Raw genomic sequence first — 21,354 nt, 5'->3', positions numbered from 1 at the left:
TCTGAGCACAACATTTAAAATCAATGATTCAACCAACGTGTTTCTATTATTTTTTCCTCCACTGTATATTTTTGAATTCACAATCAATTCTCAGATGCTAACAATTTTATATTAGTAGCAGATGTTAGTAGTTCAAAAAACATATTTATTAATTATTTATTACCAACTTTGGATACACAATAAAGCATTTCGGCACCTCAGCTGTGCGATATTCTTTCCTTACCCACAGAGAACGGCTCGCGCTTTCGGTAACGTTTTAAAGTCGCTTTGCAATTAAGTCGCACATTTTTATCGCTTTCATAACCCATGCATGCCCGCGTCGTTATCAAATTTCTCTCTAACAAATAAAATAATATTCGTTCGATTCAACGATTCTATTCAAAATCGTTCTAAATCGCTACATATAAATTGTCTTTTCATTTCGTAAAAAATATCTAATAAGAAAGATTATAAGCTCAGTAATTATATTAATATTCTTCTCAACATTCCTGGCCGATGCATTTTTTTTTGAATATCTGTCAAAATATGTTGACGTTCGCTGGATGCCTTTCTCCGCAAGTAGGACATAGAAGTTTGATTGGATATTTCCTTATCCTCTTCAATTCTCAACCGCTTTAAAGCCTTAGCTGAAGTCGGATTCTTGATACTTGATATACTATACTTGATCGGTTTTGTAGTTCATCCTGTTTTCCTCCAGTCATTATAATACTGAATGTAATTATGGATCCGTCACAGTTTTGGTAATTTCGATACTATTGTTGAACGAATGACAAGCCACAGATTATTCAATTTTTGTGGTTTTTATACCCGTCTCACGTCTGGAAAGGATTTTATTATTTGTTTTATTGTTTGTTAATTTCTACCGCTAGGCCAAAAACATATTGACCCACAAACCGTTAAAAACGTATGTCCCACTTTTAAGTAATTTTGACTTCTTTGTAGGGAGTATAGTGATATTGCGTTTGAAAAGTAAAAACGGAAACATATACAATATACATATAATATACAATTATATTCGAAAATTGCAATCGGTTACGTATTTTTGTAATGTTGCCAACTAATAGATCTATTTGGCCCATTTGAATGCCTTATTTACTCAATATATTTTTTAGAATATTTTACAACGAAATTGCTGGAGATTTGAATTTCAATGAATTATTTTCTTAGATCTGCTCGCGAGCGAAGAGATAGAGCAATTTTTGCCGGCACCAAAACAGTGGTTTCATAGTGGAAAACCAAAATATGGCCGATGAATGGTCATTTCGTCGTATTTGGCCTTTGCCTCTGTCTGTGTGCAAGTGCATATATGCACTTCATGACCATTTCTACGTTCTTTATAATATTTATAATGACCTCAGTAATGTATTATCCTTTAATGTTTTGTCTTGATCTAACTATAACAAATAATATAACTCTCTGGGTGTAACCATAACAAATGGTAGAACTTCCTGTCCAGTTCTTATTTGTAATATCTTTTTACCTACCATTCAGTAAAAAGTGTCAATGGTTTACCTAATAAATCTTTCTTTTTCGAAGTAATGTATTACTATGCTAAATTTACAAGGAGATCAATACTTGCAAACATTAAATTCCTTTGAGTACTGAGTTGCTTCTACGACTGACACAGCAGTCCAATTTGTTTATGAAATAAGGTCCCTAAAATCAAATTTTAGGATGGAATATCCATCATAATTTCCCACAATTTCTAATCCAAATCGTGTCTGATACGACTCCGAAACTTTACCAAGAACTTTGCAGTGCGTCATCCCATTATATTGTCCAAAAAGCAATCAACTACGTCAGCTCTTATAAAGCACTTACATTAAATGCACGGTCACAGTATCAAAAAACAGTTGTTTATGTTATTCGGAAATGTGTCAGCTGCTATGCGAAGCTTCATAATATTAATTTAACGGATTTTAACGGAATATTTCTGTATAAATCCAATAACCATAACCGACAACGTCATAACAACGTATAAAATAATATATGAGCATTTTATAAGCGTTACAACTAAATCTGTGCACACTGATCTTGAAAATGAACTCTACACAAGCATTTCAACTTGTATTTGTATGTAATTGCAGAGCAACTGATCAATTATTACATCCGAGCTTTGCTGGATGCATTACTAAAACTAAGTGAGAGATTTCACCGACAAACTTGATTCCGACTTGGCAGCCGTTTTTGAAATAGTTGGAACAGAGCTTTCAGTCAATGGCAATGAAAATTGTTGTTGCTATGTGGACTCACTCCTAAAGCAGCCCGGTTGGATAAAGTTAAAAAGGAACCACTTATAACAATGCTTTGATTTTTTTTATTTGTTTTGTAAATTGCAAATAAAAACTTTTTGCCACGCCTACCCTAACACCTACAAACCGTCCAAAATTGCCACGCACAGACTTTTAAACAATGTTTCTTGTTTCTTCTAATGCATCCAAACCCCCCAAAACTGTCACTATTTTTATGTTCCTTGGGAATTTTTATTGATATGCTAATAAGGCATGTCGGTGCTGGAAAGATATTAGGACAGGAATGAATGTACAAGACTGACTTGGAAACGAACTTGCGTATTTGATTCTTTCGTTTTATATCGTTCTAATTGCAATGCTCCCTTTTATTTTATAAGTAAACTAAGGGATGTGCTATGATTTACTTATTATTTAATTTATTAGAAGGATGCTTAAATTCGCTGTTAAAAAAACAACTAGGTTATTATACCCCTAAGTTCGCTGCTAAAAAAACAACAGTTTTGAGCGGTTTGTGGGCGTGGCAAAAAGTTGTTTGGCAATCTATAGAAATTTACAAGATGTATTCAAAAATGAAAAAATATCACATTTTTCAAAATTGTGGGCGTGACAAAAAGTTTTTTGGTAAATCTGTAGAAATTTAGGAAATATATAAAAAAAAAGAAAAAATAGCGCAACATTTTACAATGTGGGCGGTTTGTGGGCGTTAGAGTGAGCGTGGCAGCATTTGCAAACGAACTTGCGCTGTGTCTAAGTCTCTGAAAGCTTAATCTCATCATTTTAGCTTTTGTAGTTCCTGAGATCGAGGCGTTCATAGAGACAGACGGACATGCCCAGATCGACTCGGCTATTGATCCTGATCAAGAATATATATACTTTATATGGTCGGAAACGATCCGAACTATTCGTCTGTTGAATACATATACACATCATCGCTCCCTAAATATTAATATATGCTTACATTTTTTTATTTCAGAGGATGTAGACGAAACTATTGAATGTATTTCTTCAAAACTTTTGAATTCAATGAGCACTGATGTTGCCAAGTTAAAAGCTAAGCAGGCTTTAGACTCCATACCAAAAAATAAGTTAACCCTACTTATTAATTATGCAATGCGCAACGTTTACTTAGCACGGAATTATTTTGCTGGAACGGTAAATATTATGATCACTTGTTTATCCTCTACCCTATCCTTGTTTAAGAAACTACACTGCCTTAACATTGTATTATTATTACCATATATTACCAAAAAAGTTGGTCGTTACAGTACATTTTTCAAATCCGTGGCCGTATGCAAATAAAGCCCTTTTTTGGTGGCGGCAATAATTGCACTCTCCCTGCTCCCGTAAAATTAAAATCATAAATATCTAAAAACAGTAAGCAAGAAAGTAGGTACACGTATGTGTGCGTACTTGTGCTAGAAGACCCTTTTTGGTCTGAAATGAAATTTGATCTAAGGAAAGAATTTGATTAATGTCAATTTCGTTGTAATAATACATATATGTAAGGCATTATAGCCTGTTTATTAATATAGTTATGTTGGATATATCAAGAATTGCAGTATGACAAACAAATGGAAAGGCGACTTCTCGACTCTGCTGACTTGACGACTTGACCTACGATTGACTCTCCGACACACCAATTTCTATGCTCGGACTTGATCCCTCGACGACTTCTTTTACTACTTGACTCTATATTCACGATCCCAATTTACCTCTCTTCCTACTCCTTGCACTCACTATATATTCTTCGATGCTAGTCCCACCTCTTCATTTGTTCTGGTGATGTAACTTCCTTAAAATATCGTATACTATCGCTTAGCAGGCACGTTGATAACTATCGATGCTACTTAACATTCGGTCATCCTGATATTCAGAGTCTAACCCAGACGATGCAGCATCTTCGATTTCCACTACATATTTCCAAAGCTTTATGTTTTAAACGTTGGTAGAAGTATGCGCTGGTTCTTCACCGAATGCTGCCTTTTTTTACATCGTAACGACCATTTCGCTTCACCTTGCTTACTGTGTATGGACCGATAAACGAACAGGCCAATTTTTCCCAGCCACAAATTGAGTTTGCTTAATAACAACCAGGTCACCTTCTTTGTAGAGCCTTTCCATGACTCGGTTCTTGTCGTAGTTCCTCTTGTACGTTTTTCGAGTTTCTTGAATTTGTCTTCGTGCCTCCATTTTCATCTGGTTTCTTTCTTCATCGAAACCATTGGCTATTTCTTCCTCCAGCAACGACAACACATTATCGCAAACTTTGTTGTGCATTTGTACTCCAAATAGTAACGGGAACGGAGTCTTCTTTGTGGAGCAGTAGACATGGCAATTTATAGCTCGTTATATGCTCTTGGAATTGATTTGACGTAAACGCGACTCCTCTATCGCTTATGAGACCAAAGACAGCCAAAGACAGCTGACCATTCGTGCAACTTCTGCTCGACCCCATCGCTTCCAGTGCTTTTGGTTGGGAATAACCACACAAACGTTTTAAATGCATCGGTTGCAAAGATAAACCGATACTGTTTAGAAGTTGCATCAATTGGTCCGAGATGATGAACATGAGGAGAATGCAATGGCTTATCTCCCTTGTCATTACAAAACAACTGACCAATCTTTCTGTCCAATCTATTTGTTCATCAGAATACATTTCACGCATGTGTTGAATGTGATTTGACCTACTTTTTTTCTCCATATGGGGAATAAAAAAATGTTTGTGCAAGGAATACATAGTTTTCTGCAGAGCAAAAAGGCCAATATGTGCTTCTAATATTATATTATTTTATTATTATATTTCGTTCTCCATTGATTTAGGGAGGACTATGACCTCATTACTATCCACTACATTGAAAAGTAATCTTCCTTTTAACTGGTAGTCCTTGTAAGGTTGCGACTTGAGAACTTCGAGAACTGCTGAGATATATTTATCTTTCTGTTGAGCTGCCTTTGGCCGCTTCCATAGCTGAATACCGACTTGGTTGGTGATGAAATGGTTTTATTTGTTCGTCCGGTACGATCCTCATCTGTACAGGACACTCGATTGGAGATTCAGATGTCTTGTAATTGACCAACGTCTGAATTATCGGCTTGAACTGTTCAGAAACGCTTAAGCTATTTTCGGTGTCGGCAATATTGTATATACTTAGCTCATTATGTTCAGCGCTGTCTGGTTGCGCTGACACCTTGGTGAAAGGAAACCCCTCCAAAACCAAGCAGGGCGTCATCTTCAATATTCCTATCCGGAAAAACAACAACAATTTTTTATTTCTACCTCAGCTCCATCGACACACACGGCTCCCGTAAATGTACCCAGCGGCATTGTTTTTACATTTCCTAGGCCTCGCAACACAGTGAAACATTTTTCCTGTTTTACGTCGGTCAGTATCTTAAAAGCTGAGTTGCAAACGATTGACACATCCGCTCCAGTGTCCACCAGACAATTTATTTCAACTCCGTTCACGTTTATCGCTTTATGTCGTTTTGAAGACTGAACCACCTGCACAGATCTGGATACTTGTTAACACTCCCTTGCATTATGTCCCACGCCTTTACATTTAAAGTATTTTGTATCTGTCTTGCAATCCTTTCTCAAGTGCTCAGCTGATTCGTAATTAAAGCAACGAGTATCTCGGTGGCTGGCATTGTATGTGTTTTTCTTGCCACCACTGTACGACTCTTCGTCGATCGATCCCTGTGCTGCTATGTGCTTCATAATCAAAATAAACTCGTGGAAGCTCTCATCTTAATTTTTATTTCGTTGTTTTCAATTGAAATTGTTGCTTTATTCCGCTTTCTGTCAGTGGCTTTGTCCGCTTGAATTTTCAGCGTTAGTAACTGAATTATTTGTTTTTAGTATAAAATAATTTTTATAAATTATTTATGTATTATTGTGTACATATATGCAGCTATTTATATTTCTATGCTGCATTCGAATAATTATCATGCTAAGGGAATGCAACAATTTTTACATGGTGGCCATCGGCTAAAAATAATATAGATTTAAAGTCTATAATTGTAATGTGAAGAAGAGAAAACTTTTGTTTTGTCTTGTATATAAGACAGTACTTGCGATGATGTATGACCAGGGGAAATTTGTTTATTTAGTTAGGTGTTTTGGCACTGCAGATTGTGTTTCTATAGAACCAACTTGCACCGGTAGTCCGGACTCAATATTCCCTTTTGGGGGTAAACTAATCGGGACTGGTAAAATCAGTAGTTGAGAAACCTGTGCAGACACAGCGGTATCTGTAGCAGTCCCAAAGTGGACTTTCTCCACAACGGAGTGATCGGACTGCTCCAAATCCTTTTTAGCTGCCCATCCAAGCAACAGACAGACAGAGCCTGTTGGGCGTTTCCCTTAGGCAGTCTACAACCAGCGGTTTTTTGCGATTTGGGGGCTTCTCTTAGCTTAAGGCTATCAACCTGAAAATCTCGCGCGAAAGCAGATCATTAAGACATTAAAACAAATAAAAATTCAGACCGCAGAAAAAACCGACAGTTCGAAATTCAAAGCAAAGATCGTACAAATTTCCACCAGTCTCCGTTTCGACACTACATCTGCCTTAAATGATTTAGATAGAGCAAACCTATAATTTTTTAAGTCCACCTATAAATCCATAACAACTTCGTAAAACTTCCATAATATTCTTATGCCTGTCATTAGTGAGCAGAAATTTTCAAACCCCTATTTCAATAATGTCGTCTTTCCAAATTTCTATACATTTGCCAAAAAAAATTTTTTGCCACGCCAAATCTAACGCCCACAAATCATCCAAAACTGCCGCTACCGATATTCCAGATATTCCACTTGCTGAGTAACGGTTATAGGATAGTCGGGGAACTCGACTGTCTTGTTTAATAATATGATTAACGAAATTATTGTTATCGATACTATACTTTTCTTCACTAAGAGCATTATAACAAGATATAATGCTATAGTCGACTTCCCCGTCAGATACCTGTTACTGAACTAGTGGAAGTGCAAACGAGAAATTTCAAAATTTTCTGGAATACCCGTAGAAATTAGAAAAAAAAAAATAATTAAAAAAAAAAACTTAAAAATATTTTAAAAGTGTGGGCGTGAGAGTTTTGTGCGATTTTTGGGCGTAAGAGTGGTAGTGGCAAACGTATTTTGCAAATCTATAAAAATTTACAATATATATAAAAAAGAGAAAAAATATCACATGTTTCAAAAATGTGGGCGTGACAGCTTTGGGCGGATTGGTGTTGGAGTGGCGTGGCAAAAAGTTTTTGGCAAATAAATAGAAATTTACAAGATATATAAAAATGAGAAAAAATATCACATTTTTCAAGTGTTTGGGCGTGGCAGTTTTATGCGGTTTGTGGGCGTTAGAATGGTCGTGGCAACATTTAGAAAAAAAATTGCGCTGCGTCTATGTCTCTGGAAGCTGCATCCTTAATCTCAACATTCTAGCTTTTGTAGTTCCTAAGATCAAGGCGTTCATACGGACAGACGGTTATGGACAGTTCAACTTGGCTTTAACTTTGTATAACCAATAGAAATTTTCTTAAGTTATAAGCACAGAAGGTAAGAATGTAATATACACATATAGGAACCCTATAATTAGTTTGTATTACTTTTCAAAATATTTTTTCCACCACTAAGGGCTATAACACACTCAGCAGACCTAATAAAAAATAAACATTACTCCTGCGATGTCATTAAGTTTTCATGAATATATATGTTCAACATGTATGCTTTAAAAATAACATTAACGTTAGGCAGGAGTACGTACGGCACCGTACAAGGAATATAAAATCGGGTCATGCACCTCAGCAGTACTATATGTACATACAAACACAGTATATAAATACATTCATAAATACAGATCATAAATTAAATATAAGGAATATATAACCCTATACCCAATGACTAAACATTAACAGCTAGACGAAGCCATCAACCACAGCTGCATTGTTTATTCCACATCCAATGCACATCTTATATGCACTTATATTCCTGATCAGGGTAATAGCCGAGTCGATCTGGCCATGTCCGTCCGTCCGTCTGTCCGCATGAACGCCTCGATCTCAGGAACTACAAAAGCTAGAATGTTGAGACTAAGCAGTTGTTGCAGCATAGACGCAGCGCAAGTTTGTTTCCAAATGTTGCCACGCCCACCCTAACGCCCACAAACCGCCCAACCGATATTTTTTCTTTTTAATATATGTTCTAAATTTCTAAAGATTTACTAAAAAACTTTTTGTCACTCCCACTCCAACGTCCACACACTGAACAAAACTCTTACGCCCAAACTTTTAAAAATTGTTTAAGTTTATTTTTCATTTTATTATTTTTTCCATAATTTCTACCGATATTCCAGAAAATTTTGAAATTTTTCGGTAGCACTTCCACTAGCTGAGTAAAGCGTATCTGATAGTCGGGGAACTCGACTATAGCATTCTATATTGTTTTTATTAATTACAAACCTGTAGACTTACCTATTTATGCCGTTATTAATAATTAAAACCCTTAAGTAGATTTTTTCGACTATCAGATACCGGATACTAAGCTAGTAAAATAATATTTGTTCCTTATTAGGTCAGAAACGCTTCCTTCCACATGTTGAATATTTTTCAACGAATACTATTCTCTCTTACTCTACGAGTATCTGATTCATCGTGATTCACTCGTGGAGTAGGACCTATAATAGGTCGGTTTTCAAGCCCCTTATCCAATTTGCCAAGATAGCGGAAGCTTTCCATAGTTGGCTTTTGCAAGTACAGCAAGCTCAATATTTCCTCGTGGTCAGTTATGTTAAGGAGCGTTGATGTAGCTGGCGCTGGAGATGTTGACGGTGTTCTTTAAGTTCCGAAATATCGGATCGTTCGCCTTTATTTTCTCGTCGAATGTAACCAGAAAGGTTCCTGTTACCAGTTGCCCGTTGATTATAGTCGTTTCATCATAGATGAAGCCATCATCGATGTCCGTCAAGGGCTCAAGCTGGCTCGGGCGGGTAGTACAGTACGGTGCCTCCTGAGTGCAGCTGTTACGCACAAGTTGACTTCCGCAGTCGGCTATGATGTTGCTGTTTTCCGCACAATTCAGAATGGTGTTGTTGTGCTGGATAGTATTATTTTTGTACATGCTAGGCTGGGCTAAGGCTATTTTATTATGAAATGAAGAAAATTATTGTTTAGTAAAACTTTAATTTGAGCTACTCCTATTAGTTCGGTAATAGTAATTTTTGTAGTGTTCATTAATTATGTTTTGTAAATCGAGTCTAAAATTGCGGAATTTATTATTCCAACTTTGTTAGTGTAGCCGATAACATTAGGACTTTGAGTTTAGAACTAATAATCCAATTTTTTTAAAGTAAGGTTTCGTATTGGTGTTCTGTATTGTTTTTTTGATAATTACTGTGTTTTACAAAGCATTTATTTCTTTGTTTTAATAATAATTGTGTTTTACAAAGCATTTATTTCTTCTTGGGTCTTTGTGTTAATATTTATGTGTTTGTTTTCTGATTCTATTAGCACTTTTGAATGCGGTGCCTAACAAATTGATACTTCTAGAATCTCAACGATTAATATTTACTGTTCCTATGAGGGAGGTGTATATATCGCAAGTCCGAGTCTAGTATTTGTCTCGTATTGTATATCGTAGTTGTTCAGAGTAAGTAGTAAGGTTTCTTGATTGTTCTATATGATTGTTTTATTGTTCTATATTGTTTGATATTAAAAACAAAACGTTTTAGATTTTTTCTGGCAAAATTTTTGTGAAAATCCCGAATTTTGTTTTTCGGAGCCGGTTAATTTTTGAATTTCGAAACAGATTTTAGTTCATCGACGACAAAAACGTATCAACTAGGAAAATGTTTGGTTTGTTTATTTCTGACTAAAGTTGTGGCCACCATATGGGTTCTTACAAGATCCTTCTAAAATTTGTTAAAATACAAATTTCACTTTTGTACAAATGTTTTTTTTTTATTACGTTATCACTCTTAATACATTTTGTATGGACTTAAAAAGAATTATCTTCATTTCACTACAAAGGGCTGCAAAAAATACCTATTTTTCGGCCTCTAAAGGTAGCTCCCTCTAAATAGTGTGTTTGGCTGTTTATAGTTACGATTGCATCTAACATTTTGGGGCATGTTCGTATGCCGCCACGTGAAACTATAAAACCAAATAATAAAAACACTTTCTTTAAAAAAAATAGATTTTTCGCGCGAAACCCTCAATTTGGCTTCGTACATTGTATCCAAGACGCATGTTATGTTATGATCGCTCTTGCTTTCTGAAAAGATAATTAAGTCATCGACGTGATAATTTCCCTATTTGTTCCCTGAGTATATAATATCAAAAGACGTTTGTCGTAATTTCAACGTCTCTATATGTCTCTACCTAAGGTGTGCCGATACTTATACTACCTAACCGTTATTTAATATCTTGAATTTTTTGGTTAAATCGTTGCTCTATGATAACTAGTGCGACTGCGGCCTCAATGAAGGCGTTAAATTGTTTGTTGGTCATTGCCATGTTAAGAGAGCACTGGTTTTCTGAGCTTCTAAGTTTCCTGAATTTATCTAGTAGGTCTTCTAACTCGTTATAAGACATATGTCTTAACACAAAGAAAAAATAATTTTTGCTTCGTTTTTATGTTCGGATTTATCTTTGAACTTTATAAGAACTTTCCCTATGATCATGCTTCTAATATTTGGTTTACACACTATTTTTGGAATATACTTTAAATATTTTTATTCAGAAAGGATTTACATAAAATAATCGAGTGATGAAATTTACAATGAACACTCCACGAACATGATTATAAAATCATGAAATAAATTGCGCTGCTGCCACCGGTTGGTGCTCTTCGTTTTTGGTGGTTTGTTGCTGCCAGTTAATGTATTTAGTTGTTGCTGCCACCGGTTTGTTTTTTTTTGTTGCGCTGTTGCCGCTGTCTCTTATATTGTGTGTTATGCTAAATTCTTTTGCTAGGCCAATAATATATTGGCTCACAAACCGCCTAAAACTTAACCAATGTTTTTAATGTTTTATTTACATCCTTGCAAAGGGTTTTTAAAAAGTAAAAATGCAGACATCTGCGATCATATGAAATATATATTTATTGATCTCTATCAACTGCCGAGTTTTAGCAATGCCCGTCTATCTGTACGTCTTTTCTACTCAAACTTGTCTCTCAGTTTTAAACCTACCAGAGGAAGTGCACCAATGGATTATTTTATAGCAGACGCCTGAAAAGTTTGTGGATGTGTTTTTCAATTTTTGTCATAAATTATTAAATGAAAGTAGTCACAACAAGCAAGAAACCTTATTTGCTTTGGAAGAGATATAATGGAAGTTGAAGAATTATAGGTGATTAAAAATAGGATGACTGATGTGGGGGAATCTTGCGGGATGCCCTTTTTAAAATAAAGCTGTTACATACGTTTCTGTTTGTCATAACACTAGAAAAGTATTTAATTTCCATTCCTGTAGTTGGTGGATAAGGGAATGGGTACCTTTTGAGCTAATCCCATAATATTATTGAAAGGTGGCGTTTTAGAGAGAGATAACTCTAGTGGTTAACGTATAATAGACTGCCTAGATCAAATTTTAAACCCAAACTCATAAATGTGAATGAGTTTGTTTGTTTAATCAAATATCACAAACGTTTGGCAATAATTTTATATAGGACTTTTGTAGAGGGTAGTTTAATGATTTCAATAAAAGTATCTTGTCATTCTGAAATTACTGAACAGCTGTCGTCAGCTTCTTGGGACCATGGGACGCCGATTTTTAATAGAACATATAAATGTATTAAAAAGTCGATCAACCAACTTTAATACGTTGAGTTAAAGATGAAGGAAAATTAACATGTATAAATTAATAAAGTCGGGGTGCCGCAGGTGAAGGTCCAACGCTGCAGTCACTGTCACAATAGCCGGCTGGCTGATGTGGTCTTCACGAAAGTTGGCTGCGTCTAGGCAACTATTCTCCTCTCCAGAGTGTTCCTCGCAGCTGTCTTCTCACAGTGGCGGGGAAAGTGATCCAATAAATCCAATTGTAGATTTATGAAGATTATGATGGCTTCTGGCCTAGGGAGTAATAAAAGATATAACGGCGGATGGCCGGAGTTGTTATATGGAGAATTTGTGGTATTTTTTCTGTGAATATCCAAAACGAACTGAACTTAAAGGCTAAAAAAAACAGCTTTGCAGCGGCCTCTGCAAACTTGCAGAGCTAGCCAGCTGCGCTCGAGCTTCCGACCAGACGCTGTGTCAGCAATTTGGCCGGAGCTGGTCATCAGACGATCGGTCTCTCCCGTCGCTCGGTTAACTTAGTTAACTTATACATTCGCGTTTGTATGGACTACAATCCATTTGAGTAGCAACACTTTGTTGCCCAGACTGAGCTTGCTCGTTCTGTTGAGCAGCAGCCAGTTCAGTTTTCTAAGCATAGCAATATCAAGTACTGTGCATAGGATGTGTTCTCCCAATATGAAATTAAAGTGTTGCAATTCTCTTCCATTTATAGAAATATAAAAGATGTTAGCTATTTCAGATGGACATGAGTTTGTTGTTTGGGTGAGGGTAGTACTGTAAATTAACCTAATCCGCAATCATTTTACGGACCTGTTGACATAGAAAATCCTTGATAACTTCCCAAAATTTCGCCGCAATTACCAACACAAATGGTATACTCCAAAAATCCATTCTTGGTAATAAAAGCTGTAAGTATCTTCATTTCCCCTTATATGTATATTAGGCCGGGCAATGAACAACCACGCCAAACTATACTAAATCCTTGCCATTGAACCGACTGCAAACTCCAGAAACAAACCAGTCTAACGTGCTTTTTGAATTGACGCACACCAGTTCGTAAAAGAGACGCGCGCCAATCAATAGATTTATGCGGTAAAAACGATGATAATCTGGGTCCGAGACCTTAAGATTTTGGGGTTTTTTCATGAAATGTCAATGTTCAATCTGGGGTGACATACTGTAATATTGGAAGTTATAACATCAGTGATGTCGGTGAAGTATTTATACGTTGTAGATTGAAGTAGATTGTGTGTTGAATAGTGTGTGGGGGATTTGTCGTTTAATAGAATAAGGTGTGAATTGTCAAAGAATCTTTGGGTTATTTTTCCAAGTTTTTGGGGAGCCCCAGGACGGGTGCCATCCATTGAAGTCTCCCGTGATTATTGAGGGTGTTTGTTGTATATATTAAATGTGTTTTAGAGTGTCGGTTAGTCATGTTTCTGGTTGGGGAAATGTATGTGGAAAATATGTTTAATTTTAGTTTTAGATTATATATTTATGGCTATTGCTTCGTGATCGTTTGTGATGTTGAGGATAGTGTATTGGACTGACTTATGAACGATGTGTGCTACGCCATAAATCTGTTGGTAGCTATATTTGTTAACAGCTTGTAGTTAATTGGGGTTGGTATGTTTTTGTGTATTGTATGTAGTTTTCTTGAGGGAAATTTTCTGTGGAGAGTATTTTTTAATGAGAATAATGAGTTGGTTGTAGTTGTTTACATATCCTGTTAGATTCCTTTGAATTGAACTAGAGACATTTTTGGTAAATGGGGGCTTAAAACTTGACTTAGAGGAGGTGTTGATGGTTTGGTTTAAGTTTTACGCTTAATTGGGTGCTTTTTTGGGTTCGGCTATTTTTGCATATGACGTGGGTTGATGGGTGTGCCGGGTGATGGTGGCTTCTTTAAAATCCATTCACTCAATGACTTTAAGAGCTGTGATCTCTTTTTGTTTGAGGAAGGCTGGGCATGGTTTGTCTACCGGAATGTGGTTGTGCTGGTCGTTGACATCATTTCTGCAGGTAATGAAGAATTTATTATTTGTGCATTCGCTGTTGTCGGTGCTGTGATCAGCAGTTGGAACAGTTGGAACCAAGTTTTGGGCTTTAACAGGCTTTTGTGATGTGTCCAAGTCAGTGGAAATTACGGCACATAAGAGGTAAGGGGATGTATGGTCCAACCTTAGCACTATCGTAGCCAATTTTCAGGGTCGCTGGGAGGCTTGTGGTATCAAAGGTAAACTTTATCACACCTGTTTCTGATGGTTTGTTGTCAGAAAACCTTGAGTATCTTCTCCACTTTAATGACTTTTTGGGGAGCAAGTTCCTTTAGTATTTCGTCTTCCGGAATGCGCGTGGGTCGTTTGAATAAACTACGCCTTGGGTGGAGTTCAATCTGTTGTGCTGGAATACGTTTACTAAAAAATTATGGAATGTCTTCATGTTCATTAACCTTGCATTTTTACTAGTAATGTCACAGCGCGAGTTTTTTGGCAAGGCACTACATCACTTCCGCATGTAAAGTCTAATACTTTTTTAATCACGAATGGTGAAACTTTGTCAAAACTTTCCCCATCTGTTCTGTATATTACGATCAATTTCGGTTCGTAAATTGTGGGTTGGTTGCACTGTGCCGAGTAGTTCAAGTCCGGCGGTCGATTCATTGCAGCAGTCTCAGGCTCGTTGCGGCCTTCGGAGGTATACTTTTGCAACGGTTTACGTGTAGAATTTGTTTTTGCTTTCTTCTGAAGATTTGTTTTGATTCTTGTTTGCTTTTTAATAAGAAGATTTTGGTTGATGCAGTCACTTGCATCTCCGCGGAGGGTAAACGTCGACTGAGTGAATGAAGGTATTTTGTTTAAGTTCGTTACCTCGATAGTTGAGTATCAATTCACATATGCATAGGTTACGAAATCGAATGACCAGAAATACCCCATAGGTGTCTTTTATAACAAAGGTTAACTGAATTTTAACAAGGAATTATTCTTACTTGTACAGTTTTTGTTTATAATTATTAAGTATCCTTTTTTTTTCTTTAAAATAAATGTTTGGGTAGATTGTGGTTTAAGAGGTAGGCAGCCGTGTTGTTTGGAACGGAGAGACCGTGCTAATTGTACACCGATTTTGCTGTCATGTTAACTATCTTGACAATCGCGATTTACTATATCATTTTTCCACCTTATTCAATTTTTCTCATTTGATAGATTGTTGCCTCCGTCTGCGATATTCCTCAGGGGTTTTTTCTTTTTGCTTTAATAAGGCACCTATAAGAAGAAAAATTTGTTAATTATTTGTAATGTACGATTTAAGTTTTTGTATAAGTATTTTCTATAAGTATTCAGATAGGTATCAATTATACATTATCCATTAGCCTTAATAAATAAAATATTTTATTTTTTCAGGAGGACGAAGAGGAATTTGTAGATGATGAAGTTATTGAAAAATTACTTAACGCAATGGATGCTTGCTTGCTTATATGTAACATTTATTCTACTGTAAGCGATCTTCAGTTTTTACAAGAAGATAACGTATCACACATAATAAAATTTACGCAATTTCAATTGCGTGAAACAATATTTCCTCTTCATGACCCGGTTTACACTGCAAAAAGTGTAAAGAGGACAAATCATCGTAAAAAAATAAAATCACACCAAGCTCAAAGTCGAAGTTTGCAGCTATTCTACTCGAAAACTGTAGAGCTGCTAAAGGTTTTTGTAACACTTTTTGACAAATGTGTATTCGTTGATACTATAGTTTTACCATTGTCAACGCTGGCTATTGAACCATTTTTTGTTGACAACATAGAGACGTTGCAATTTGTATGTTTGGAACTCGTTACCACAGTAAGTAAAAACTATCTAAGTGTTACCACAGAGTCCTTTCTTATTTTAGACCAGAAGTAAGTTTTAATTATTATTATACCCGTTACACGAAAGTAAATAAATTCTTTCTTTTCGCCCTTATGCTAGCTTAATATCGGGTATTCGATAGCCGGGAAATTCGCCAAAACCCTTTTCTTTTTCGTTCTTTCAAGATTTCCAAAGAAAAGTAAAACTGAAAAAACGCTAGCAAGGCTCACCAATTACCAATGCCTACTGGCTATAACTTGTTATTTGTGATCTTGTTGCGTAGGCAAACGATTTCGCTTAGAGCTCGTGATGCAGATGCAAACGTTTTCTTCAATCTTAATTATCAATTCACCAAATCGCAACAGTGCAATTAATAAGAACTATGGCGTCAAACGTTTTTGCGTTTGCCCCTTCACAGTGTTGTGGAAGTAAAAACAAGAGAGAATGCTATAGTTGAGTTCCCCGACTGTCAGAGTACTCGTACTACTCGTATAGTAAAAGGATATACTAGATTCCTTGAAAAGTATGTAACAGGCAGAAGGAAGCATTCCCGACCATATAAAGAATATATATTATAAAAATATAATAAAAATTGACGAGTGTCAAATTTGACACATTTGACAATTTGACACGAAAATTTACCAATCGAAACGTAACGGAAAAACTAAAAGGCAAGCAACTCCGCAAGCTTCAATAAAAAAAGCATGAGAATTAAAAAAAAAATTTAGATAAAGACTGCTAAAAATAATTTTGCTTAAAAAAATTGCTATCTAAACTTTTGTGTGGTGAGGTTCAATCAGCACTAGTTATACCCGTTACTCGTAGAGTAAAATGGTATACTAGATTCGTTGAAAAGTATGGACTACGGTAAAACTGTGGACCTTGGGCCTTGAGACTGGGCACGTCAAGGATGAACGGCTCGGCCAGCGAGAAGCAAAACAGAGGAGAAGAATCGGAACGCAAGTAAAGAACGTGAAGAAAGTAAAAAATAAGGGAGATATGTACGTGAATGCCAGCAAGGAGCTACGTCGACACGTTGGAGACCAAGCATCTCACTGAATTGAGACTCGATTAGCTGAGGTCCTCGAAGATAGAACTAAATTAGATTGAGACGCCTCAGTACAACAGGAATAGAGATCAGACCCTGGAGTTGATCTTCAGAGTCCCATAGTGCTGGAACAGTTAAAAACAATCCCAGCAAGAAGCAGTGTGCGTGGCAGGATTGTGGTGACGACCAGTTCGACTGCTGACTTGATCTTTTACCTAAGACTCCTTCAGCCTTCGTCATTTGATATGCCATTAAAATTGTCGTGCCTTTAATTATCGTGGCGATATTAACATCGGGAATATTGTGTTATATTGAATATCCGATAAGAAATTTATGTTCTAATTTTTTCGCTGAAAGTTTGTAGCTAAAAGAGACAGTTCAGTGGCCAGTGCTATAAACCAAAAAAACTAATTGAATCGCGTGAGGTCGCTAGATGTTTCTGCAAAATAGTTTTCTATTGACTTTAACCGCTTTCAGTTTGAGTCCTCATCCCCCTTAATAATGATGGATATAATATATAATTATAATTATATAATATTATAATAATAATAATGAGTTACTACGTGATTTTGCGAATGTTTTCCGATTGTAGATGCGCCTCGATATGTTTAAAATGCTGCTAGTTGTACATGTTTCCTGTTCAGGGAATTGTGTACACAAGTGGCCAATTTGTGTCCCATGGAAAATGTACTTATAACTTTCCAATAAGGCTTTAAATTATAATAAACTATATTGGTCCATTCCGTTGTAGCAAGCTGACTACTTCCTACTTTCGAAGAATATTCCTGGCTTTAAGTCAAATTGAGTAATAATAGAAGCATTACAATCATTTCTATTGTTAAAGGTGGCATTGTTGATTGTTTTGGCATTTTGGCTTGCCTTTCATTAGTTGTTATGTTACCCTTTATCTTCGGTTAATGGGTGTTTATAGACAGGCTCCTCTTCTGAAAAGAAAGGGGCAAAGTGTTGAATATCTCGCTTGAATATTTTGACTTCCACAACTCCTGCAAAATTGTCTTTTCCCTGGATTGCTTTTAAAACTCGACCCATTGGCCATTGCAGAACTAGGTTGTTATCTTCTTTTATCAGTATCTTTAATATTGGCTGATGACCTTCTCCACTTTTGGCAATGTTGAAGTTGTTAAAGATAATCATTTGACCACTGTGTCCAGAAAGAGTGCTTGAGTTTTAAAACTGATTGCTATCTTCGTCTCAATGATTGTGGATCACTGGTATGGATCACTGTCTGCCAAGCGGTTAGAGTTTCTCCTGGAGTAAGTGCTGTTACGGCAATTGGATTGTTTGACATCGGACTGAGAGGTCGAGAATTCAATATGGCTTCAATATCAACTATTATAGTCCCTAATTCTTCATAGGTAAGATTTTCTGTTGAGATATTTTTAGTAATAAATGCTTAGATGCTTTCCAAAGTCCTTCAAAGTGAGGCGCTCTTAAAGGAATAAACTTAAAGTTTACTCCTTTATTGTAGCACTGTTCAATGATTGAACCGAAAATATAGCATTTTTCAATTTCTGTAATTTGTTCCTGGCTCCAACGAAATTCGTAGCAAACAGTGCAATGTCTGACATTTGTCGAGGACGACGATGAATCGACGAAGCACAGAAAAAATTTCTTCCGTTGTCAGATCGCTAACTAAAAGAATATCGCAATGTAGGCTGAATGTATTCCTTCCACGAATTTTGAAAATGGATTTGAAATGGCCCGCAATAGTCGACACCAGAATTAAGGGACGGTCTGGCTGGCTTGTTTGACACTCTGGTACATTTTACATAATTAAGAACTACATTTCCTGCTATTGTAACTTAACTGGTAGTTGTCCCATTATTTGCTCCATTTATTTTGCGTTAGCTCTGGTACATTTTACATTTTTAAAAACTACATTTCGTGCTATTGTATTTCCTTTTATTGCCCAATATATCTTGCGAGATATTGCCAGCAGAGCTGGCATATTTTCTTTGTGGGATTTTTTAAAAATAATTTTACTATTGAGTAATAGTATTGGATGTTTTGCATCATATGAAAGATCACATGCTTCCAATCTGCCGCCAACTCGAAATGTAGCATCCTGATCTAGAAATAGTGTCAGGGCGCTCAGACTGCTTCCCTTTTCAACGTCTCGGGATTTCTTTAATTCTTCAATATCTGTGCAAAAATTGTTTTGCAAAAGTGTGATAGAATTTACTGGAGCCAAACGTGATTTCAAATTGGGAATTGTGTACACAATTTTTGTGGTTCCCATGAAAAAAGTACTCATATCTTTCCAATAGGGCCTTAAATTATAATAAACTATAATTGTCCATTCCGTTGTAGCAATCTGACTCCTTCCAATTTTTAAGGCATCATTTGATTCGTAGCCAGATATTGCAAGCATTTTGTTTTGTTAAAATTTTAAATTTTCTGAAGGGTCGTTTCTAAATATAATCAATTGGTAATGTTGATCCTTGGGATTTATCCAAATATGTCTGAACATTTTTCCTGATTTTCTAAATTGTGGGTCGGCCATTGACTTTGAATTTTTCAATCCTGAGGATGAATTAGGATAAGTCTGCCGACTATGTGAGGCAACACCATTGCTCCTAACCTTGAGGTAAAATCTCAATATTTTGATTTAATAAGAACATTTACCCTTGCGTTTAAAGTCTGCGCCTTTAAAATGCCCTTAATGTCACCAATGCCTTTAATTTTACAGATTTAATTTGTAGTTTTTAACGAAAGCACTTAAATAGCTCTTTCTCAAATCACATTGATTAATATTGATTGATTGATTGAATATATGGATCCGGGATCAAACAGCGATCCACATTCAGCCGTTTGAACATTATTTCCTTGTGTAATGGCTTGTGACTCAGCACCAGTCAAAGCAAAAAAGTTGCTTCAAAAGTGAGAAATCTTTTTTCCAAAAAAATTTGGAAAATCGTTTAAAGGCTGTATTTACATTGTTTTTTGAAATCATTGTTCATATACCAAGTGCTTTGTCGATCCACTTTTTTTGTTAGAAGATAGAGTAGAAGTGGATCCCATTTATCTGTCTCTATACCAACTATACCAAAATTATTATGCATTGTTTTAATTGATTTGAATTGTGCGTAATGTGGCTGGTTGATCCAAAATGTTTTGAATTAAAGTATTACTCAGTACCGTTTTATTGCTGAAGCGGGCTTCAAACATTTTCCATGATGTTAAATAGTTGCCTTCTGTTAGGAATAAATGGTTTTGATTCTACCGTAACATAGGTTTTTAAATACCACATTTTTTGTATAATGGGTATTTCTTAATTTTTTTTTGTACGCGTGAGTGCTACACTTCGCGCCCAACCGACCGACGAGCGCTGCCGTGTATTCTTGATTCACGAGAAGGTAGACGCTATATAGAAAATATTAAAGTAACGAGGAAATATATCTATAAGTAAATATTAGTAAGATGTAATTATGTGTTAAAAAAGTTAGTACTGATCGCTTTAAGAGCGGCAGAGGGTCAGGATTAGAGATTATAGGATAAAGTCCATTATAGTCAGAACATAATACTCTGTAGGAGTCAATCAACTCATAGTTGGGACTATTAACTTCACCACGAATCAGATTACAAATAAATACTGTTCCAAGCATTGTTTTTACGGTTATCAAGGGAAGGTAAATTAATTAACATTAACATCTCCTGGAATAAGGAGGTAATATAAAGTTGCATCCCAATTTAGTCGTAGTAAGGCATACAGTAAAAAGTTTTTTTTACTGTATTCAATACGGTCCGAGTGAACTCCTTAGTGTGGACTCCAAACAGGAGTATCGGACGGGCTAGGGAAATGAATAAGGTTTTGGTCATGTAAGTTTCATTAAATTCCTTTGACCATATTTTTATAGAACCAAGCACACACAAGCGAGGTAAATGAATAAGGTTTTGGTCATGTAAGTTTCATTAAAATTTCTTTGACCACATTTTTTTAGAACCAAGCACACCCCTGGCCTTATTGACAATAGACGAAATATGGTCGTAAAATTTCAGTTTAGGGTCTAGAAGAACACCAAGATCAGTAACACGTGTTATTTTTTCCAAAGGGTACCCACTTAGAGTGTAAGTCGCGTGTCTTGGGCTGAGACTACAAAAGGTCATAACTTTACATTTAAGCCTTTTAAGTTTAGTACGTTATCACGGGACCATTTTTGAAATCTATTTAGATCGGATTGTAAGTCCGAATGGCGAGAAATGTCCTTATATTGCAGACATAAGGTCTTCGCTTAGTGTAAACGGAACACAAGAGTTAATATCATTTCATTGCGGTATAATAAATATTTATGGCATCCGCCAATATGTTGCAGGAGTAAAGATCGGACCAATTAAAGCCAGATATAAAATTATTTAGCCTCAGAACGTTTTCCTTCCGAAAACAGTGAATT

At 36.1% G+C, this 21,354-nt stretch overlaps 1 protein-coding gene across 5 annotated transcripts in view; it reads left to right on the top strand.

Annotated features, from left to right (window-relative positions):
• Positions 1–21,354, top strand: part of LOC6549208 (nipped-B protein) — a 91,428-nt gene that overhangs the window by 16,497 nt on the left and 53,577 nt on the right. For all 5 annotated transcript variants that reach the window (XM_026982908.1, XM_026982907.1, XM_026982906.1 and 2 more), the window contains 2 exons: positions 3,226–3,404; positions 15,448–15,888. In XM_026982908.1, the coding sequence (XP_026838709.1) occupies positions 3,226–3,404; positions 15,448–15,888 (620 nt within the window). The remainder of the gene's footprint in view (positions 1–3,225; positions 3,405–15,447; positions 15,889–21,354) is intronic.

Source organism: Drosophila erecta, unplaced genomic scaffold, assembly GCF_003286155.1.
Source record: "Drosophila erecta strain 14021-0224.00,06,07 unplaced genomic scaffold, DereRS2 tig00000246-arrow-arrow-pilon, whole genome shotgun sequence".
NCBI classification, from domain to species: domain Eukaryota; kingdom Metazoa; phylum Arthropoda; class Insecta; order Diptera; family Drosophilidae; genus Drosophila; species Drosophila erecta.
Note: the sequence above shows the minus strand (reverse complement) of the source record. Positions and strands in the feature narration are given on the sequence as shown.